The sequence below is a fragment of the Danio aesculapii genome, chromosome 7 (genome assembly GCF_903798145.1).
Source record: "Danio aesculapii chromosome 7, fDanAes4.1, whole genome shotgun sequence".
Classification (NCBI taxonomy): Eukaryota; Metazoa; Chordata; class Actinopteri; order Cypriniformes; family Danionidae; genus Danio; species Danio aesculapii.
The window spans coordinates 50,458,335-50,483,117 of NC_079441.1; the positions used below are offsets into that span (position 1 = coordinate 50,458,335).

The following is a 24,783-nucleotide window of genomic DNA, read 5'->3' on the forward strand; positions in this document are numbered from 1 at the left end:
TTTCATATGAAAGTTTGTCTTTATTGCTGACAGTAGCGTTTAGAAAAATGTGCACAAAGAAGAAGAAAAAAAAGTAGTCCAAGTTTATCCACTAGCAAAAGAACCACCAAAAGCTGACATATAAATACTTCACTCCAAAGTGTGCTTGTCTTGTGTGAGAGCACACGTGTAAGTGCTAGGTGATTTGTCCATTCAAGTTCAGTAATGGAGCTCAGCCCACGGTGGACTCTTACTGACTGAGCTTTGTGTTTGGAGATTGATGTGTGTGTGTGTGTGTGTGTGTGTGTGTGTGTGTTTCAGTAGTCCAGAGGGGCCATAAGTAGCTGTAGCTCTCTGAAAGTGCTGCCATGGCGACCAACCTGCTCCGCCCGGTTCTTTACAACATTACTGAGGTTCTTCAATTGCTTGTAGCACGCTTTACACTTCTGATGCCTGAAAACAGCACAAAAAAAAAATAAGTTTTTAAATTTGTTACTTGGAAGTTTTTGGCTAATTTAAAATAACATTTAAAAAGGAATCAATTTTGTTATACAGATAGTAAATGTGTGCTTATTGATTTGAAACAACAAACATAGTAGTATTAGTAACCAACTAAGAATAGTAATTAATAATAGTAACGTTAATGGTCTCCGTTTCTCACACATGCTGCAATCGCCTAACTCGCATGCATTCGGCCTACCTCTCGCCCATTCGGCTACCTCACAAAACAGTGTTGCCAGATTGTGCAGTTTTGAATTTGATTGTGCGCAAACCGCGTAGGCCCACCCACAAGAGGAGGTGAAGGAAAGTTGTATCAAAATCAGACTCCCTGGAAAAATCTGACTCCCCGTCGCATGCATCACGCACGCGCATCACACATACCCTGCAGTAAAACCCACAGCGGTTTATCATGACACTTTTATTGTGTCATTTTTCCGCAATTGACAGAAAAGAACAAACATAGAAGCCTTGTCTGATTGAAAAGCAGCACCTAATTATGTTCAAAAGAATTTAAAAATGCCAAATTAGATGAATTCATGCCCCATTTCAAAAGTAAATCACTCTAATAGGTAGTGTAATCTACACAACATTAAGTGCCGTACGTGGGTGAGATGTGATCTGGTTATGTTGTGGTTTTGTGACTGCTGGTGTTGGTTGCTGTATGGGTTAAAACTTATAACAGTTAAAGCAACTAGGTTTATTTCGAAAAAAAAAAAAAAAACATATACATATATATATATATATATATATATATATATATATATATATATATATACACATATATACATATACACATATATATACATATATATACATATACATATATATACATATACACATATACATATATATACATATACACATATACATATATATACATATACATACATACATATATATACATATACATACATACATACATACATATACATACATACATACATACATACATACACACATATATATATATATATATATATATATATATATATATATATATATATATATATATATATATATATATATATATATATATATATATATATATATATATATATATATATATATATATATATATATATATATATATATATACACATACACACACACACACACACAAGCGGCCTACCTCGCATGCATTCAGTCTCTCTCGCGCGCACACTTGGCCTACCTCACGCGTATTCGGTCTCTCATGGAGCGCACACTCGGCCTACCTCCAAAATACAGTTAATATATTTAAAGTTAGTTAATATATTTTACAGTAACGCAGTACTAGTAATGCGTTATTCCCCAACACTTAAATTGAACTGTACCACTTTTTAGGACCCTTTCATTATGGCCCGTTTCCACTGACTGGAACAGTACGGTACGGGTTGGTACGTGACACCTTTATCAGGCTTGCGTTTCCACTACCAAGTGTACCCTTTTGGTGAGCGTGGTGTACGACAGAAAGTTTCAGACGACGTCATTTTCGCTCGAATAAATGTCTACAGTAAAGCTGTACAGGTTGTTCACATGTCCTACGAGAAGCACTTCTCACAAAACAGATGCTTTATACACATAAATACTTGTGTATAAATGTTCAGTACTAACGTTTCTATAAACATGATTTGATTAGAACTGTAGAGCAATGACGGTGCGAAACAGCCTACTGTAACGTCTGCAATTATATAAATAAATAAATAAATAAATAAATGCAACATATATGGACACATACAGACTCTTACAGTCTCCGATGTGTTATCAATTACAGAAAACTACACACAACATACATTTAGTCCTTATTTGGCTTCAAACACAACACACAACATATAGCCCACAGTCAGTGCAAACCTCTCATCTGTATCTTTTATCTTCATCAGCACATGTGACTTCTTGTTAGAAAGAAATTCCATTATTCTGTTCTGTTCTGACTATATAGTTCATAATAGTCTAAAAGGCGATGATAAACATGGCAATTTGTTCATGATTCAAGTTGCTGAAACACTTTGCTCCTGCGTTTTGTCTGGCTTCTCCTTTGATTTTTCGCGCTTCCCTCTCACGTTTGTCCTTTCCTTTTCTGAAAGGACCAGATGTCGAAGATACTTCAATAAATCACACCTATGTTATTATTAGCTCAAGAAGTTCGTTATATCAAATATAGACGCGATCGTGAGCTCCCTGGAGAAAGTGAAAACAGTTCATACTTTTAGACGGCCTCGTAAAACAACAACAGGGCAAGGGTAGATTTTGTTCTTCTTGGCTTTGTGGCTGTACATCAAGACGACAACAACAAGGTTTGTATGAGCTCTGGTCGACCATGGCTCGTTATTATATGCATATAGTATTACGATGTAATGTCTTGGCAGTGTATTTAAAACATGGCAGTTCCTTTGTTTTCACTCGTGTTTGGTACCCTTTCGAAAGGGTGCTGAAAAAGTGGTACGGTACGACTCGGTATGCCTTTTGACAGTGGAAACAGCCATGAAAGTATACCAAACCGAACAACTCACTGGAAAGGCTACAGAAAGGTGGAGCTTAACTTGCTGCAAAATCCTGATTGGTTAACAGAGAATCGTCCACAGCATATGACAGAAAGTTTGTCTTTGTTGTTGACAGTAGCATTTAGAAAATAGTTTGTTAAAGAGGAAAAAAAAATCTGAAGATAGGAACGACAGCACAGGAAGCGCCATTTTTAAATACACAACACTGTATAAAACAATGATGGCCACAGCGATAAATCATGCTAATACAAAGCCTGTCACCATCTTGTGACAAACAGCCACATGCCAAGATGCAAGAACAAAATCTTCTGCAAGGGCTCTATTGATGTTTACGAGGTGCATCAGATGTTCTAAAATGTGTGGAAAGCACGAGGGGTGCCACATCCACTCGCTATCTGCGCACGCTTGCCACACATCTACATTTGTGAACTCGAGTTCATCACATCTTTTGAAATGATGTGAACGGTCCATGTGGTTTCTTCTTTGAACAAAAAAAAAACGCATTTCTGGCATACAGTATTCAACATTTGAAGATCATCAGGTAGTCATGTTGATTACGGTGCAGTAAGATACTGTTGGCAGTGGAAACAGCCTGATCAGGGTGACCCTTACCAAAACCGTACCACTCAGTAGAAATGAGGCATAAAATGTAAAAAAAAAAAAATCACAGCATGAGTGTTTTCTTGTGAACTAACCTCTCCTCTCGAGTAATGTCCACTCCGACAGATGGAGGAGCGTTCAGCGTGTCTGAGATTAATGGCCAAAAACGCTTCAGAATTAGCTTCAAAGACATGCAACCAGTCTGCACATAACTGTAGAAGGAAAAGAGAGGACGATTTACTTCATAGCTGTGACACTCCATTGATGTACGTCTGTCTCAAAACCTTATAAACTGCCTTGTTTACTGTGCTGCCGTTCAAGCAGACAAAATGGATCCTGCACTGATTGGAAATGCTCCTCATAAGCAGGAAATTCATTAACAGGCACTCAAGTGCTCCTCATGAACTGCACAAGAGACCATAACACTCACTTAATTCTGATTCTGTTACTGCAAAGCATAAAGATAATTTCAGCCAAAATCAAATTAACCTACCATACATATGGTTTAAAAACCACAACCAAATTTACATAATCTTGAAATAGTTATTACTAATTAATTAATAAAATGGTTTAATCATTTCAATTGTCACATAAAATGTAACAGTAAATATACTTTCATAATATTAATTTCATTATTAATATACTTACATTAACAACTGTATAAGAACTGTAATAAAATTATTTCTATCAAAAGTTAAAAGTAATAATCAATATACTTTAAAGGTCCCGTGAAGTTCTTTGAAATATGCAATTTTATTTAATGTTTGACGTAATCAAGCGAAGCGAGCGTGGGACATAGTGTAGCCCCTCCCCTTTTAAAAAAAACAGCCAATAGTGTTTTGTTTCCTCACAGCTCTGCCAATGAGAGTGGTTGAGCTCAAGCACATCAAATGAAAAGTAAACGAAAACCGTCTTGAAGGGGAGGGGCATGTCAGATACTAGAGAGCATTTGATTGGTTTTGATGTGATCAAGAACTGAAGTATGTGGTGATGTGAATAAAACCGTTAATTCATTTAGGTGGAAGTGACAAACTGCAAGCTTTACATGTTTATATAAGTTTTATATCTTCTAAATGAGAATTTTGTTCTTGCTTTGAAGCCCACTAGCTTATAGATATCCTATAAATGAATAATACTGATACTAACAAAAAAAAAAAACGCTATTTTAAATTTTTGGAACCTTTAAATGATTTATTACTACTATTATTATTATTATCATCATTATTACTGTATATTTATACAAAACATTAATACACATAACTATGGTTTAAATAAAAAGTTTGATTTGTTGCAATTGTTGTTAAAAACCAAAACTAGCCTCACTTTACTAAATAAAATAAATAAATAAAAATAAATTAATAGGTAAAGAAACAAACAAACAAATGAATGAATGAATGAATGAATGAATGAATGAATAAATAAATATGCCATAAATGAAATGACAAACAGTTTTGTAGTTTTTTCTATAATTTGTATACAACATCCTGAATGACTTGCCTTTCATATCTGCTCTGAAGCAATTCCTCAATCTGTGGCAGTATGGATGTGCAGAGGTCCAGTTTCCACAGTGACCTGAAACACAATTTCCCAACTTTCAATCAGTTCTACATAAATAATGCTAACTGGAACATAACTGCTAATATTTTGCGGATGCTTACGGCTTGAGGTTGATTATGTTAAGAACGTCCACCACAATAGAAAGATCATTCATAGACACAGCTGAATCAAGGGACGTCTGGCAACACAAAGAAGAAAGCAAACGGTGCTTTTAGTGTGCTGCTGCTGCTTTCAATAATAGCCCATTACGGCCCTCACTAGATTACATTAGAAATACATTTTGGATGCGCAGCAGTAAAAAGTTTCCATCAGCCAGGAAGAGATCTCTCATTACAATCTGTCTGTCCCTCAGTTTATCAAAGCTCATCAGCTTGAGTGCTGTTTCTCTTACCTTTACATCACCACTGGCCCAGACGGAGCGGACACTGTCCAGGTTTTTAGATCGACTGCTCAGCATTACGCACATGGTGTCGTGCCCTTTCCTGATCTGTGCTAAGGCCTCTTCATCTCCCATTGCGCTGGCTTTAGCATTTCGTGCATGCTATTAAAAACAAACAGAAACACTCAGTACTTTGCAAATTGATACAAAAGCGGTCACTGAGGGCAGAACAGTAGCTTCTGATATAAATTTCAGAATAATAAATAATATATATGTACTTTTAAGGTACTAACACTTCCCAGTTTTAATTTGTTGAACAGAGACTGTGCTTATACTATTAAATTGCAGTAAATAAATGAGTATCCATGACTGTCTTTGCCTTATTAAATGTATCTTTTTAGGGGTTTTATTTTACTTGTGCAAATAATAGCAGCCTGAACACATTATAACATTACCTGCCATGTTTCTTTGACAGAAATTATTATAAATAAATAAATAAATAAATAAATAAATAAATAAATATATATATATATATATATATATATATATATATATATATATATATATATATATATATACTATATATATATATATATATATATATATATATATATACACAAACAAAAAACATGAACAATTATTTTAGGCTGTAATTTCTGTGATGCACTCCACATTTTATGTGTGAAAGAGGAAAAAAAAAATCTGTTTTCTTTAACACCAGAAAAATTAAATCTAAGCTACAGTATCATAGGGCTTTTCAGTGTTTTTAAAAGCAGAAAATAAGCAGTGTCTCTTCTAAATAAACTCTTTTTATCCTGTATATAATATTTTAAATACTGCATTTCTTGAATCTTCTGTAAACAAATATTTTTATGTAAATAATAAATTCATCGCATGGTTGGAAAAAAGTGATTGAAAGAAATGGACCTGGAAAAAAATAAATCAAAATCGACAACAGAACCTATAATCGATTATTTTTTGATTCATCGCCCAGCCCTACAGTATCATATGCTCTCTTATTCTCATCTGTACCAAAAAAAAAAAAAATCTAATTTGAGCAATATTTTGAGTGGTTTAAAACAAAGGTTTATAAGCTCAGACAATTACGCACATTAATTTGCTAATATCACTGAACAATTCATGGGTCACGATCAAAAACAATATGCTGAAAACTTGAATGGAGTCCTAATTTGAGACTGATGTCATGGGATTTCACAATTCAAAAATAGTTCAAAGGTGCAATAGGAGATGTTGGAAAATGCTAACTTTAGCCTGATAGCATTGAAAGCCTACTTCCCACTCTGCATATCGTACAGTAAGTCACTCCTCCTGAACAATCACTACAATACATCACATAACATTGACCAGAGAAAACTTTATATTACAGTTGGTAATTACAATACCAAACCTAAAAATGAAGATAGGTTGTTGATTTTTCTCTGCCTGTCTGAACGGCGTCTAAGAACACGTAGATCACAATCCATTAATAAATGGTGCACAGAGGTGTGCAGTTACATATTTTGACAGGCAGGTAAGACAGACTATCCTTAAGTTTGGACAAAATGTTCTTGGTCCTTCACCTTTCACAGAATATTAAAATGCATATAAATACATTGGACCACTTCATGATTGCTAATGATTGCTATGAAAATCACCTATTCCATCTTTAAAAGCAAATCATTTGAAAGGACTTTAAGTTCACTTTGAAACACAGACGCAATTAATCAAGGTGAACTCAAAAGGGAGTCAAAAGCTAGTTACTACGCAAAACTGACTACGTTAACATGGACATGAGTAATCTCATTATTTGCTACAATCTGACAATAATATGATTGTTTACGAGTTGCTTTTTGAATGTTACTTACATGATCCCATTTTACATTAAAGTAATTTCAAGTGTTTCAGTTTAAATTTTTCTGACTTTGACTGCAGTTCAGCAGTTTCAGGAATTTTTCATTCAGTCTCAAATTCAGGAACATTTCATTTAAGGCCCCGTGTCAAACTGAGGTATTGGAGGAGAGTATAAAAGGACTGATGTTTTTATGGAATTTGATACCGCACGTCGAATGGAAAAAAACAAAATCCGCATTTCACAGTGTGAGTCTTTGGTTCTTTACTGCCTCGGTAGGTGCAGAGAATAGTGTCAAATAGCCGTATGTGCATTGAAAATCCTGTCGCAAAATAGCGAAAAGTCCTACATAATGGTAATATTTTGATTGAGGTGTTTACATGGCTGTACTGCACTTCAATAATGAGACTAAAATTGGTACTCCACATTTCTTAACTCCATTTCTGTTTTGTTAATGACTGATTAAAGTAAAAAATAATAATAAAAATCATGGTTTACAAGCCAGACTCTTAATCAGAGTATTGTCTTGATCGTATTAAAATTGGATTATTAGTGTCCATGTAAACGTACTCACTATTATCCAATCATAGCAGTGGTCGTTTACTTCCAAGTCGTAAGAGCAGAGAAAAAAAAAAAGCTTAATTCTTGTAGATTTTGAGGTTTTTGAAAGTAATAACCACGCCAACTTCCCAAGTGGACCTCAAACAACATATAAAAATAACAAAACCAGCAAGTTTAATAATAAAATTATTGAGTAACAGATCTGTCTTTAAAGTTTTCAGTTAAAATGCTAAAAATGAAAATCCCTATGGAGAAAATTCCAGAACCTGACTGTTGCAGTCTAAAACCTGGCGCACTTCCATTGTTCTACAGTATTTTGCAAGATATTAATTTGTAGTGATAAAGCATTTTGCCATTTTTAAATCAACTCGTAGATCCATTTAGGGTTATGGACATTGCCATAGAAGCAAAAAACGTTTAAAAGGATCTGAACAGCTCCAAGAATCTCCATCCAATAATTATAGCAATTCAGACAAGATATGAGTGGAGCATAATATAGAAGTGAATCAGCTCATGGAAACAATAGCGCTAGACAGTAATGTTAAACATCCATTGAACTTACAGAAAGGAAGTCTCCTGCATTGAGGCCAATTGGCTCATTGCGTGTTGAGAGAATGATTCCTGTGGAGGGTTTGGGTTTGGTGGTATTAACCACAGGTCGAGATGGAGAGCTCACTGATGTGGTCACCACTGCTACTGGACGGGGAGCAGCGGCGATCACAGTTGGTTCCACTCTTTGTACTGGAGTAGAGGATGTAATGGGACCTTTCAACTGTCCTGCCTGAAAAAACACAGAAAACCAACAAAAAAAATGTTTATCAAGTAAAAATACAGAAATAAACAAGTACATTTTTAAAAAATTCAGCTAACACACACACACAAAAAAAAAAAGTACATTCTTTGGTAGGCTAGTTTAAAAAGTCTCTTCACATCATGACACCACTCATTAAGTTAACTGGTCTAAATGTATTTAGATCTGTGAAATTAAAAATATTTAATCTGAACATTACATTAGGCTGCCCTGCATGGTAACATTATGCAGATATACTTATTATTACTGTTGTTTATGCACTTTGTGCTGTAATGCTTTTTTCACTGATAAACGAGATGACCAGAGAATCTGGTCTGGTTGTGTGTGCGCACGTTGATATCTTTTGGTGTGACTTTTGATGGGGCTGGATTTCGGTCTTCAAATCCATCCCAGCAAATATCAAAATTTTTCCTTTTTCTCGTTATCCTTCTCATTACTTTATGGATATTATTATTTGAATCAGAATCTTTGAAATGATTTTGATTAATAAATAAAAGTAAAAATTGCCTAATAAAGGAATGGTCAGTGTCTGGTCCCTATCTTTGTCTATTTAACTTCATTTTCAGGAGACGCAAAACCAGGTCATAGATCATGGAGACCTCTTGTGTGGAACTGCGGAGCTTGATGACTGGAGACAACTCTTCCTATTATTACTTCTGTGTGGTAATACTGTCTAAAGTGATTTTTCTATTTTTATGGTTAATTCTTTTTAAAGTGATTCCTTTTTATGCTAGATAGACTGTGTAGTGAGAATATAGCATCCTGAATGTTGTTTATACCAGTATTGAACCAGTTTGATAAAACAGCTGAGAATTCAAAGAAACAACCTTGAGCTTTTATAACAGATTGTTCCCTTGCAGGTGTACATTCGTCCTAGGGGTCAGCTCTACAGGTCTCGGATCAGCTCTGAATAGTCTGTGATCAACGTGACCTAGGACCTCTGTCTCCATCCCTATCTACACGCAGATACGACCCAGCATTGACATACCCATTTAGAATAGTCTATCTTTGCTTTAACCAATCGGAACCTTTTACCTGAGTTTCTGGTTTTGTATAACGTTAAATTGCTGTATTGTTGTTACTATAATTCAGAAGATCGGCCTGCGAGCTCTGCATTAGTGTAAATTCTGTAAATTTTATTAATTTTTATTGCATCTCCGATTCCAAATCCCTTCTTCATCGACACACCAGACTTTTACTTACTGCTAACTGTTAATCTTCAGCCCCAACACTTTGACAGCAATTATGAATAGATGGCATGATTCTTGGCTTTTAAAGCTTACTTGCCATTGCTAGCCTCTCCAAAATTACCTACCCTACCTTTAATATAAAGTTTGGGCCTAAATCAAGGCTTAGAGCAAGAAGTATCAAAGACTACAGTTTCAGATTGGGAGACTTTTTTTTCTTTCACTTGTCACAAAGCAGTTGCATATAAACATTTTATATTTGTACACATTATTTGCACTTTAGGTTAGATGCTAACTGAATTACATTGGCTGTGCCTCTATAGTTTAGAATTAAGTTTAAAGTCATTATAAAGTTTTTCCTAAATAAAAAAAGAAGCATACCCTGTCTATTACTGGAGTCACAATCTTAACCACTGGACCGGGTTTCTCTAGTACACTCTCTGAGAAAGAATGCTCTAGGGGTGCTGGAAAGGGTTCTGTTGTTTTAGGTGGCGTTCGTGCTGCAGAACAGAAAAAGATCCAGAGAAGACAAAGTCAGAAAGAAATGCATGTGAAGAAGCACAAGGTAACAATATCGTTAATATATTTTGTTCAACTACAACTCACAGATGACACTGCGGGGCTGAAAGATCTCTTTATAATCTTCAGGGTTGGTGATTTCTGCGCTGCTCTCTTTATCCTCTTTCTCATCCTCACTGCTGGGACTTCTCCGCTCTCCTTCTGGACTGCGCCGATCAGCTTCTGAACTCTGCTTCATCCTACACACACACAGAAGATCAGAATCCTTAAATTCTAGAGCAAAATAGTCTAAAATAGATACATTTATAATATGATGCAAGAAAAAATACTGTTTAACAGTCTTCAGTCAATGTTTTTGAATGGCTGCATTTATTTGAAAATAAATTAGCATTTATTTCATCAAGCAGTTGTGCTGCCTAATACTTGAGAAAACCATCTCAAGTTTTTTCTAGGAAACAAAAAAGTACAATTTTTGTAACCCTTTTTTTTTTTTAAAGGAATGCATTTCATACATTGTCTGAGTGTACACAAAATGTATATCTTTATGCAAGTGTATGTCATACATTCAAGAAAAGACAGAGCCATGAACATGAGCAAATTATAAGCAAAATTTATTGATAAAAAAAAAAATTACAATTACAAAATAAATTACAATGTATAATAAAGACATTATCTAAATGTAATCCATTACTTATTTTAAAAATGTAAAGGTTTAACCAGTAAGCAGTTGATGAAAGTGGATCAAATCCTGCAATATTAGCATTGTCATTAACAAAAAATAAATAAAAATTGCACATTGCCTGGGTTTGGTCAATTAATTTTTTTGAGCCACACGTCCGAACTACAATACTCTGCTATTTATCTTGAAACAAAAGGAGCTATTAATCAAAAAATAAGCATGCCCTAGCCCCCGGCTTTATTACATCAGCTGAATAAAATTGACTCACTTCATATAGAATTTAATATTTTAATGAGATAATTTATCAAAACAAATGAAACATTCTGACCCTCAAGTGGTTCCAGACAGTTAAGAGTTTTATTCTGTTGTACACAAAAGATGACATTTTAAAGAAAACTGAAATCCTGTAACTACTGATTTCCATAATAGGAAAAACAATTGATATGGAAATCAATGGTTACAAGATTCTTCATTATATCTTCTTTGGTGTTCGGAAAAAAAAAGAAACAAAGAGGTTTGGAACAAGTAAAGTTTGAGTAAACAACCCTTATCCAAAGCAATAGGTGGGCATAGATAAATTTTTTTAATCTAGATTAAAATGGCTTATTTGAATTCTGCCGAAGGCATTCAGAATATATGTGCTACCCAAATAATAAGTCTTTGGGAACGGATTTCAAGCCAGGTGGCGCATTAGACCAGGGGCTCATCTTCTGTTTCCAAAACGCATCACAAACTGCTTGAGAAACTGTTCGACTATGACAATTGGTGATGAAAATAAATTGTTCAATAAGATGTACTTGTGTTTACTAACTGTTTATTCGGTTAAACATGAATTTTGAACCTACATAAAAAGTTAGAAACAGCAATTTCATACTTGCTTTTGATGTACGTACATACAGAAAATGCTGCTTTGCAAAGGCAAGCTCACAGAGCCCTGACGGTGTGTCAAGCATTGCGTTTACATGGGCAACAATACTTTAATACAATTTTAATATGATTAAAACAATACTCTGATTAAGAGTCTACCATGTAAACAGCGATTTTTGATTACCTTAATGCGACTAAAGTCATAACTGAACTAAACAGAAATGGAATTAAGACGTGGAGTATGTAGATATTAGTGGCATTACTGACAAACTATTACCGTCATGTAGGACTTTGCCATATTTTCCGACAAGATCCACACAGGCGGCTGTCAGTAAAGGACCGCACACACACTCGCACACAATCACATTGCGAAATGCGGAAGTTTTTTTTTTTTTTTCTATTTTGCGTGATTTATAAAATTCCATAACACTCTCACCAGTCCTTACTCATTATTTGCGTATAATTCTCCAGTTTGTCACGGGGTTTATGAATGAAATGTTCATGAGTTAACGTGAAACTGCTGAACAGCAGTTAAAGTCAGACATCCTGCTGATTTGATTCAGAAGGGCACTTTTTTGTCAGACAGCTCACTGGCCAGGAAAGTAATCATTACTTGCGTAGAATAGGCCCAGCTCCCAGCCCAACTTTGAGAATAGCGAAATAAAAATGGTGAAATCTTCTTGAAAAAAAAAAAAAAAAAATATATATATATATATATATATATATATATATATATATATATATATATATATATATATATATATATATATATATATATATATATATATATATATTTTTTTTTTTTTTTTTTTTTTTTTTTTTTTTTCCCCAAGAAGATGAATTTTCTGAAAAACCACTGAACCTTAAAGGTGCCATGAAGTGCATTTCTTATTCTATGTTTGACGCATTTTTAACTGAAACAGGTAATAGCTGTTTGGGACAGGTAATAGCTCCTCCAGTCAATAGTTCATCTCTGTTTATCAATAGTTTCATGTTTGACATGTATGAGAGTGGTTGAGATCAAATCACATCAAATGAAAAGAATGTTGAAGGGGGCGGGACACGTCAGATGCTTTAGAGCATTTAATTGGTCAGAAGATTTGATGAAAAACTGAAGCATAAGATGACATCAAAAAGAAATGTGTTGATCCATTTAGGTAGAAGTGACGAACAGCAAGCTTTTGATTTTTAGGTCTTGTAAATGTAAATTGTCACTGTTGTAGAGCCCATAAGCTAATCGATATCCTTAAGACTAATATAAAAGCTCTGTCATAGTTGTGTTTGCATCACTGTCAGATGGTAATCACACATGGACAAGTTTAACATATGCTCAGTACCACCGACAGGACTCGATCCGTTCAAACATTCAGTTTGCACATGTGCTGTTCTACATGAAGCGTTCTGATTAGGGCTGCAACTAATGATTATTTTAATAATCGATTAATCTGTTGATTATTTCTTCGATTAATCGTTTTGTTTTTAATGAGTTCATTTCCAACCCTTTATTTAAAAAAAGCTCATCCCTGAGCTGTAATAATAATGATAAAATAAAATTAGTTTTGTCTTGTTTTCAAATCCAAATATCTAAAAAAATAAAATAAAAATCTTAAATCAAGATACATACTAGACACATGAAATAGCATAAGAAAATGTCTTGTTTCCTGAAAAACACCCTCAAAATTAAGCAATTGTTTGCTTAAACAACCAAAATTATTTGCCAATGGGGTAAGAAAAATAATCTTAATGAGATAGAATCACAAGCATCACTTCTTTTTCTTATGCCGTATTTCTTGTCTAGTCTTGATTTAAGATTTTTTACTGGAAAAAAGACAAAATTAGTAAGTAAAAAAAGCTTTTTTGCAGTGCAGCTATACATGACAACAGATGGAAAAATGAATGATCCAGAAAAGGTGAGTGAATAAAAATGTGTCGTTAGTCTTGCAATGCAACTGTACCACCGCTGCTTTACTACTGTTGTTAACCTTTTTGCTGGTGGGTTTAAAATATTCTGGAACCAGGGGTCAGCGACCATTATTTTAGATAGCTCACCCTTAATGTTTCTGTGTCGACGTGTCATGTGACACACCGCAGCCACAATATCGCTGTATGACAAATGTATCCCTTTTATTTAGTTTTTTTCCGTTTTAATTCAACATTTTCACACACTTGCTCATCATGTCATCAACTACCTCATGTTACAATTCACATAAATGAGTAAGTGATCGTGATTTATAACGTGAGATGGGTGTCGCCATGTTTACTTGCGACCATGCGTTTGCCTTATTCATAAAAGTAGAACACGCAGGATTCGGCACATAAATTCATCAGTTACTCCCAAAATACATTCAAGTAAGAGGCTGGTGAACTTAAAGAAGAATAGATTCCACTTTTCCCTTCCTCCTCATCCCGGTCTGAGATACTGAACTCTGCATCAGTGTGCGAGAGAGACCATGTTCACTCCGCTCCGTGCTGAACTAAAGTGTTTTTTTAATAAATCAAGAGGTTCTCTTCCAGAAGTGACAGGTCTACATGAGCAAATGCAGTGTACATTAAGATTGTCAAAATAGTTTTTTCAGTATTATTATTCAGTAATAGATCATAACCAATTATTACATAGTGACAAAATCACAAATGTGCTAGGTCACGGCAGCCTACTATGGCAAGGGAGGCAATCGCGGAGGCATACTATGGTGAGAGATGCGAAGTGCAAGTAATTAAAACGTTTCGACTACGTAAAGCAGAAAACTGTGTACAGGATAGTCTTTCACTGACATTGAAGGTACAGTAGAACCCGATACTCTATTTCATTGATAAATGGATGCTGTAAAGCTAGATCTCTGTCTCTCTCTCAATGTGGACCCTTTGACCAGCTGGCGTGCCTGTAAGGTAATGTTTCCGCTCCTCTCTCAGCTGTTGCAGCAATACTTGTGGATCCAAGCACAAGCATGTCTGCAGAGCAAGTTCTCTTTTACATTTTCTAATGAAATTATTATAGTAAAAACAAACAATCCTGTTTATAACACAATGGAGATCAATGCTCAATACACTAGTCGAGCTGCTCTTGTCTTTGCCTTGATTAGCTCGCCAATGTCTTGTGCATTGTCTATCTGTTAAAGGGGAAATGAAGCACTTAGTCAAGTTTACCTTATTTTGTACATTGGATTCCACTTTAATAAAAATATATTAAACAAACTTGATGTAACCATTTAGCAGAAAACAGCATAAACAGAAACAATGGAAGTAAAGGAGACTGTAAAGCCTACTTTAACTGTAGGTCCACTGTTGAACTCCCTCTGTTTGTTCCACTCTCTCGCGCTGCCTGATAAGGGCATTTACATTCAGACTAATGCAACGATTAAAATCATTCATGACTTCACACTTTACCAAGTCACGTCTGTGTGGGTTATGGCAAGACATATTCCCTTGTCAAGTCAATCAACTCGATTTCTCAACATGTATGAAGGATAAAAACCTGCCATAAACACCGCGCTGATCTTAGTTTGGTTTGAACAAGAGCAGAGGTGAGGGAGGGACTGTAGCAGTGAAAAGTGAAAGTACCCACCTCCATTACATCAGCACCGGACCTAGTTGAAACCACAGGCAGTATAATACAGAGAGTAAATCACGACTGACGTAATGGGGGTGGGTACACAGCGCATCAAACGAACAGTATTAACAAAAGAAAAACACACAACTTAAGACACCTAAATGCTTGTATTTGTTGTATTTGCAGCAGCTCTGTGATGCCCGTCCACAACTTCATGCATTGGGTTAAATTAGGCTGTCCAGGGTCTGTGTTCAGTCAGTTACAATCATGGTGGAAACCCAGACAGGCTGTCAGGCAGCATAATACAGAGAGTGAATCAAAGCGCATCAAATGATCAGTAATTAAAAAGGGAATAAGAAAAATAGAATAAATATACACTTTTATATTAGACACGCATCTGATGCTTGTATTTGCAGCAGCTCCACTTCCACAACTTCACGCATTGGGTTAAAGTAGGCTTTACAGTCTCCTTTACTTCCATCATTTCTGTTCAGCGCAGGGAACTCGACCAACCCCATGACGCCAGACACAGCGGCATTCTAAGATGGCGGCGCCCTAGGTCTAAAATCTATAGACCAATTACCAACCTACATCACACGGGCCCCGGTTGCAAAACAAAAGCACAGGCTGCAATAGTAAAGATGTTGTGTTGTGCGGTAGGATGCCAAATTCGAATAAGGTAAACTTGACTGAGTGCTTCATTTCCCCTTTAAGGTGACAGTATTTACATTTTAAAAGTCTGACTCATTAAAAACATTTAATTTTAGCTTACTTTCTTGTAGCTCATCAATTTAACAAACAAAAGGTTAGGTTTAATTGGAAATGACGATCTCTGTGAAAAGGTATTTGCTCCAATCAACTCCCTATCATTCTCCCTCTCTTTTCAGATAGGATGGTGGGCCAAACCAAATGTTATCATGGGCCAACTTTGGCCCGCAGGCCCTACTTTGGGCACCTCTGCTCTAGTGGTAATGGGCATGCCATTTACACTGTAAAGCCGAAGTATACTTTTCAGTCTGCACACTGCCAGCAGCTAGCTCTCTGCAACTGCCACATGGCCACCCACTAAAGCTAAGCAGGGCTGCGCCCGGTCAATACCTGAATGGGAGACCACATGAAAAAGCTTAGTTGCTGCCAGAAGCGATGCAAGTGAGACCAGCAGGGGGCGCTCAACCTGATGTCAGCATAAGTCCTAATGCCCCAGTATATTGGGGGGACACTACTGACCTTAGCCTTTGCGTACGATTGGGCACAGCCATATAAATCTCTTTAGCTCGAGACTAACAGTCTCATTCATTTTTAGACAGCTTGATATGCTCTTGATGTTGCAAACTGATATTTTCTTATTAAATTATTCTGCTTCGTCTATTTACTCATGGACATACTGGTTTGTAAAGCAAGTACTTTGATCGTTTTCTGCCAATTGTTTCACCTTATTTCTCCCATAGGCAACTGAATCGGAATTTCTAAAACAAATGCAACAATGAGTGCGCTTCCGCATTTTAGAATAAGGTCAATACTGCTCATCGCCTTTCAGAAGAGACATTAAAATCAAGGTCCGGACTCTCTGTGGTCATTAAAAATCCCAGGATGTCCTTCGAAAAAGAGTAGGGGTTTAAGTCTGGCAACCTGGCCCACTGGCCTGTCCATCATGGCCTCCTAACACCTCATATCATAATTGGCTTCATCAGTCTGTCTCAGCTGGTGTGTGGTCAGGCGCAATATGGCTACTGTTGTGCCATCCAGGTGGATGCTGCACACTGGTGGTGGATGAGGAAATCCCCCCAAACATACGTAAAGTGATTTGAGTGTGCAGAAAAGCGTTATATAAAAAAGGAATTATTATTATTGTTATTATTATTATTGATGCATTCATAAATCATGTTGTTTTCTTTAAGTTGGTCAAATTAAAAATAGATTTCTTTTATCTGACTGCTTGTTTTTAGACAAAATTGTAATCTTGTGTTGTTAAGCAAAATAAAAAATTGTGGATGGAAAGCATCGTCAATTTACTCAAATTGAATTAAATATCGAATTGAACCAAACTGATAACCCCACCAGAACCATGTGACCACCCTAATGTACATGCATGATAGAAAGTAAAAAGAATCTCACTCCTGTCCAGTGCAGGATGTAGTGGGTCGCTCATAATTCCGTCGAAGTGTTGTTCCCAGTGCAGATGAGGGAGCTGGAATTGGCTTGTCCTGAACCAACCCTTGGATCACAGATCCAGACTTCTTCACTCGATTGAGATCCACAACATACCAGCTCACATTAGTGTGACTGTAGGATACAGCAATCTGTTCAAGAGACAGAAGACAGACACAAAATGAATAAAATGCCTTTAAAACGTTCTCAACAGTGTTCATCAGAGAGCATTTCTGGTCAGATGGCCCCTGTGCACGTCTTCAGAAATCAGAGTGAAAATGGTCACTACAGGACCTTTTCCACAAAACAGGTTCATTTAATCATCCCAGAAACGGATTATAGCTAGTTCAACAAACAGCACAGCACCCACACATGTCTGCCTGTAGGAAAAAAAAAAGATAAAGCACAAACCATTTGGTTGTTGCTGATGGCCAGGTCAGAGACTTTGCCCCAGCCTACATGCACTACATCAAAGCAGCGGTCAGGCTCCCAGCCGTACACCCGTAGCGTGTTCTCTGAGCCACTGTACAAGCAGCTACCATCAGGATTAAATAAAACACTTCTGCAACAAAAAGGCAGAGAATTCAGCTAGGGGTCAAAGAAAGAATAACAAACACCCAGATTATAAAACTGATAATCACCTCACAACTCCAGTTTCACCCTCCGATGAGCCAATCATGTTAAATTTCTCCAGGTCCCACAGCTTAACAGTCCTGTTAAAACATAGAAAATGCATTAAGAAGGTGCCAGAGGTAATAAACCTTTTCAAAAGCATTTAATTCAAGTTACAAATAAACCGATATCCACAAACTAGTCACTCTCTCTCTCACACACACACACACACACACACACACACACACACACACACACACACACACACACACACACACACACACACACACACACCATACCGATCTGCACTCCCAGAGGCAAGCAGGTATTCATTGGGGTGGAACTGCACAACATTTACTGCTGATGTGTGTGATGTAAATTCAGTGATCATCTTGCCTGCTATAAGATCCCATAGCTATATGAGGGGCAGAATGAAAGTATGCATTACAAACTAAATCTAATTAGAAAGACAATATTTGAAAGCGAGATGACCAGTAAAGCTCTTACTTTTACAGTGCTGTCATCACTGGCTGAAGCTAGCCATTTCCCATCAGGACTGAATGCTAGACAGCGCACAGCCTGAGTGTGACCCTTCAATAAAACACACATTATACGTATAAAGCACATAAACAAATCCAATAATTTTACATTCATTGAAAGCTTGCGTAACCATTAAATGAAGCACTTACCAAACTAAAGTGCTTTAAAAGACATTAAACTAAAAACATCTTGATAAGTGCCATTAAACAGAAAAATGAACATCTAGAGATTATAAATTGTATAAACAGCTGAATCTTGCACACAAAAACATCCCATTTCACAAAACAGACGAGCAAGATAGATTGAGCTGCTCAATAATCCACAGATTAATCATAAGCTCAGACACAACTAAGGGTTAAGGGTGATTAGCCTGGCTTCTGACTGTACAGACACACACAAAATCAGCTTAGTGCTTACCTTATATCTGAACACACATCCTTTCCTTCTCACATCCCACAACTAGACAAGGAATACAGATAATAAAAAATAAGACACGCAATCTAAAATAAAATAAGCACAGAATATTTACCATCACTAAACCACAATCAAGCATCAAACATATAATTTAGTATATTTTACTTGCAAACAAGTAATAAGCTCATACATAGTTCTTCGTTAATCTTGGTCTTTTTTCCATTCGCACTGGGACCCATCAAACCAGAATGTAATATAATAAATTATACACAATGAATGAACAAAGAATTTATTTGCCTTTATTTTATTTACTTAACAGTGGTGTTAATCTCTGATTAGAATATCAATGAACATTTATGACAGGCCTTGGTAGTCCTACACACAAGCCTCTTTCACACAGTGATTGCAGAAAACAAACAGGTAATATGTTTTGTGGGAATTGTACTGGGATTTTTGTTTTTAATTCCTTCACACTGCCAGCGATTTTCAAGAATGCTCATGCATTTACACCCATTAAGACATAACTATTTCTGATGAGACACACAAAGTTTTTTTACTTATAAGCACTGGAAATTTTCAACAATCAAAGTGCAGTGGTAAAGGGGCTGCTGGAAGTAACATTCACCAACAGTTTTCCCAGACGAAATATATAATTCATCAACCCATGTAAAACTAACTAAAAAACAAAAACCTGAAACCACAGTTATGCTACAGTATGTGTAGCTGGTTACAAAAACTTCCAAGTCAAAACATTTAACACACCTTAATATTGCTGTCCACAGAACCAGATGCCAGGTATTCTCCCATGGGGTGAAAGTCTAGACTGCTGATGCTGGCCTTGTGCCCCATCAACGTGCGTAGAACTTAAAAAAATAAAAATGTTAAAATATTAAAATTCAGTGGAATCACAGACATTTTGTCAAATTCAAAAGCATTTCTGGTCAGATGGCCCCTGTGCATGTCTTCAGAGATCAGAGTGAAAGTGATCACAACGGAATCTCTCCCACCAAACAGGTTCATTTAATCATCCCAGAAAGCATGATGAATACATTTACTCTTTAACATGTATATCTGTACTAGGCATGGGTCAGTATAAGATTCTGACGGTATGATAACCTTGGATAAAAATATCATGGTCTCACGGTTTGGCGGTATTATGATTACTGCTCTAAAATATGCTATTTTTAAATGTCTGGGTAAAAAAAAAAAAAAACTTTTTTTGCCTTTGAACACAATTTATTTTAATTTTGAGAAACATTTGAAATATTTTGGAGCAGTAAACATGTCAAGCTAAATAATTCAAATGAATCATTGACTTCTGCTGTCTTCATTAGTTTCAAAAACACAGATTTCTTTACTATTTAAAAATGGAATCTTTTGATATACAAGTAAATAAAAAAAAATCTTACACATATCTTAGGAGTGGTATTACAGAGGTATTGTTTATTTTTTTAAAACCTTGACTTTTCCAAATCGCGGTATACCTTGAGAACGGTTATCATCCCATGCCTAATCTCTACATCAAATGTTTGCCTGGTTCCCCATCAGAGTGCAGAGCATCAACTCAAATGTAGATAATGCACATTTCTAACCATTACTTGTCAGTAAAGATTGATTGGATGAAATTTATAAAGCTTATCAAAATATTTGTAGGGCTTATTTCATCCCATTACCCACAGAAATAAAAAAAACAGAATGTTAAATACTGGACGACTGAAATATTTTTACATTGCAAAATTACACATCTGCGGTTTGCATAGTGATAAAGAGATAAAAACTAACATATTAGTACTAACACTGCCCTGTTAAATTTGGGTTGTTTTCAGAACACTTTTTATGGGTTTAAACCATTCATTACCATGACAGTAGTGTTTTGGTGCCACGAAAACTAGTGTCAAAATAGAATACCAAGCTATATTGATCTGTAATTGTTTCAGTATTTTGAGTCACTTTACCAATGTGCAAGTTTACATAGTGAGTACAGACAAAAAAATAGGAAAAAGTTAGTTTTTAGTACATTGTTATTGTGTACAAATTACATTTATTATATGTTCATTTAACATAAAGTGCAATTAGGCATGTCACAAACCACTCACTTTTAGCAGCCTCCAAATCCCAAAGCCGAAGAGAACCAGACAGAGAGCCAGCCACCACACGCTCTTCAGAACTGTTGAACTGGATGCATCCCACAGCGCTGGTGTGGCCCGTCAGACTCTAAAGAACAGACAATGAACATTAAACCAAACAAATGTGACACACTTCTCGAAATACAAAAAAGCAAGAGGATGCTACCATGATGCAGTTTGGTTTGCTGACAGCCCAGATATTGACTCTGCAGTCCTCGCCGCCAGTGGCCAGTAGACGACCAGAGGATTTCCCCAACACCAGTGAAGACACATTGCTGGAATGAGCCACAATCTCCTCTGAAAAACACATACGACAAAACAGAAGCCGGTCACAATTTTCGAATACCTAAACCTTAAGTAGACCTTGACTGCTTAAATTCTAGAGTGTCATGACCAGGAAATATGTACTCACGCAGTTTCCATGATGTTATAGTGGTGTTGGTGAGAGCCATTGTGATGATTGTGTGGACTGAGTCAAATCACTCTGCTCATCCCACCAACACAGAAATGTTAGGGATGCAACAATATTACTTTGTTTTCTGTGTCCATCTGTTCAAATGAAAGAGCTCATTTAAATTCAACATCACAACCTAAAAAGAACACGAAACTAAGGTGTCACAAAGCAAAGTGTCTTTTTAATAATTTCTAAATGCCAGCTTTTTTATATGGTAAATACACCCACTGGCCACTTTATTTGATAATGCACATTTCTAATCAGTTAATCACATGGCATTTAGGCATGTAGACATGGTCAAGATGATCTGCTGCAGTTCAAACCGAGCATCAGAATGGGGAAGAAAGGTGATTTCAGTGACTTTGAACGTGGAATGGTTGTTGGTGCCAGACGGGCTGGTCTGAGTATTTCAGAAACTGCTGATCTACTGGGATTTTCCACGCACAACCATCTCTAGGGTTTACAGAGAATGGTCAGAAAGAGAGAAAATATCCAGTGAGATGCAGTTGTGTGGGTGCAAATGCCTTGTTGATGCCAGAGTTCAGAGGAGAATGGCCGGACTGGTTCCAGCTGATAGAACGGCAATTTTAACTCAAATAACCACTTATTATAACCGATGACTGCAGAAGAGCATCTCTGAATGCACAACACATCCAACCTTGAAGCAGATGGGCTACAGCAGCAGAAGACCACACAGGGTCGCACTCCTGTCAGCTAAGAACAGAAAACTGAGACTACAATTCACACAGGCTCACCAAAACTGGACAATAGAAGATTGGAAAATTGTTGCCTGGTCTGATGAGTCTCGATTTTTGCTGCGACATGAAAGCATGGATCCATCCTGCCTTGTATCAACGGTTCAGGCTGGTGTTGGTGGTGTAATGGTGTGGGGGATATTTTCTTGGCACACTTTTGGCCCATTAGGACCAACTGAGCATCATGTCAGCACCACAGCTTCCCTGAGTATTTTTGCTGACCATGTCCAACCATTTATGACCACAGTGTACCAATCTTCTGATGGCAACTTCGAGCAGGATAACGCACAATGTCATAAAGTGCGAATCATCTCACACTGGTTTCTTGAACATTAAAGTTCACTGCACTCAAATGGCCTCCACAGTCACCAGAACTCAATCCAATAGGGCACCTCTGGAATATGATGAAACGGGTGATTTGCATCGTGGATGTGCAGCCAACAAATCTGCAGCAACTGTGTGATGCTATTATGTCAATATGGAGCAACATCTCTGAGAAATATCTTCAGTACCTTGTTGAATCAATGCCATGAAGGATTAAGGCAGTTCTGAAGGCAAAAGGGGGTCCAACCCAGTACTAGTACCTAATAAAGTGGCCAGTGAGTTTATTTTCAATATTAATTTTTGATATATGAAATTCTCAAAAAAATAAATAAATAAAATAAAATTTGCATCTTTGCTCAGGCTGTTGATAAGCAATTTATGGTGATTAATTGGTTAGTTTCATTGCCTTTTAAGTGAAATAACAATGAGAAAGCACTTATTTTAGAAGAAAAGTTCAGAAAGCTTTTGGACCTTAATTCGTAAATCTTTGCATATGTGGCCAAATTCATGACAGAGTGAAAATGTAGTAATTTCGTTATTTTACAAAAAATTTAGTTAAACTGCCAAAAGCCTACAAAACATGTTTTGGGATTTTCATCCTATTCTTTTCCTGAAATATAAGTCATTGTAATAGAAAGATTGAATGAACTATTTCCGCAAAATTACACCCCAATGTTTATCTTGAACATAGAGGGCAAAAATACATTCTCAAAACACTTACATTTAACAAAACACTTCCATTTCATCTGAACATCAACATTTGTTAGACAGGAGGTTTCGAGGTTAATTTGTTTCATGGTTGACTCGTGATACTGCATTAACTTTTTTAGTTTGAAGTGAAAGGAAATAAACTCTGATGGTCCAGTTTAGTGGTGTTTGCTCCATCTAACCGTACTATTGTGAATGTCTATTAAACCCGACAACAACAGTTTGGAGTGTTTCTCTTCGATTTTATTATATTGCCGATATCAGTAACGTGTTTACGTTACGGACAAAGGGCAGACGGGTTAAATTTGAAATCTTTGAAACCCATATTAACGTTAGTCTAACAAAATACATACAAAAAGGTTTTAAAAAGTTACGACTTCAACAAAATTGCCGATTAACAACGAATCGAGGCATTTCCAGTTCACACCGCCACGACTCGAGACCCTCTGTTACCACGGCTAGCAGGTTGTGGCTAATTTGCAATCGACCAGTCCATTCTCTCTCCATTTTAAACTACTTTATCAGCATATAAACAATCCAAACTAAAATATATAATAACATGTCAATAAAACTTCTGTGGCTGAGTCACTTTGCGCTAGTTAGCTAGCTTCGCAAGATGGCTAAGGAACTCATCCGAGCTGTAAACGAATCACCTGCATTTACCTCATTGCTTTGTTTTTGTTGCTCCTGTTAAAGGCCATGGAAAGTGGGTGTGTAAATTTACTAGATGAGAGTTGCGGATAAAAATCGACCAACAAAACAACTTTAACGCTACTCACTTAAATTTTGCTGTTGTCATGTTGTATCTGATTGGTTGCTAACTAGCGGTAGCTTAGCAACAGTTCTTACCTTCGCTGTGTTGATGACGTTCTGTCTAGGTTAAATAAAGACTGTCATCATCGTGGCTGCAGTGTGCCGCTGGAGACAGACCAGATCAGCACTAATGAGAAAAAGATTAGTTTAAGACGAAAAGATCAAAATGCACAGTGCGCATGCGCATTAGATGTCCGTCTCTATGCAACTACAGAAACCTTCAACTCGTCTGATTTATCCCAGGTCATCAGTAAAACTCCTAGACCCAACCTGAAGACCAGACAAAAGCAGCATCAGCGCAACAAATGAGAAACAACAGCCCTGATTTAAGAGTCGAAACAGGTGTGTTTGACATCCAAAAAGTACTGTT

The 24,783-nt window shown here is 36.5% G+C and overlaps 1 protein-coding gene across 4 annotated transcripts; it reads right to left on the reverse strand.

The window, feature by feature from the left end:
* Positions 1–24,577, reverse strand: katnb1 (katanin p80 (WD repeat containing) subunit B 1). Of its 4 annotated transcripts, XM_056462102.1 has the most exons (20): positions 24,450–24,577; positions 21,772–21,908; positions 21,526–21,656; positions 21,330–21,447; positions 19,996–20,096; positions 19,237–19,278; positions 18,787–18,870; positions 18,579–18,694; positions 18,309–18,380; positions 18,079–18,229; positions 17,635–17,819; positions 10,514–10,665; positions 10,289–10,407; positions 8,472–8,690; positions 5,512–5,661; positions 5,222–5,298; positions 5,061–5,135; positions 3,659–3,775; positions 1,652–1,694; positions 342–432 (listed from the first exon to the last, which is right to left on the reverse strand). In XM_056462102.1, exons 2-19 carry the CDS (start codon positions 21,809–21,811, stop codon positions 1,691–1,693), a joined length of 1,953 nt encoding a protein of 650 aa, XP_056318077.1. In that variant the 5' UTR covers positions 21,812–21,908; positions 24,450–24,577; the 3' UTR covers positions 342–432; positions 1,652–1,690. The 4 variants fall into 4 exon arrangements, with proteins under 4 accessions (XP_056318074.1, XP_056318075.1, XP_056318076.1 ...); XM_056462099.1 differs by lacking the exon at positions 1,652–1,694 and having other exon boundaries at positions 1–432; XM_056462100.1 differs by lacking the exon at positions 1,652–1,694 and having other exon boundaries at positions 1–432; positions 24,380–24,456.
* Between the last annotated feature and the right edge of the window lie 206 nt (positions 24,578–24,783).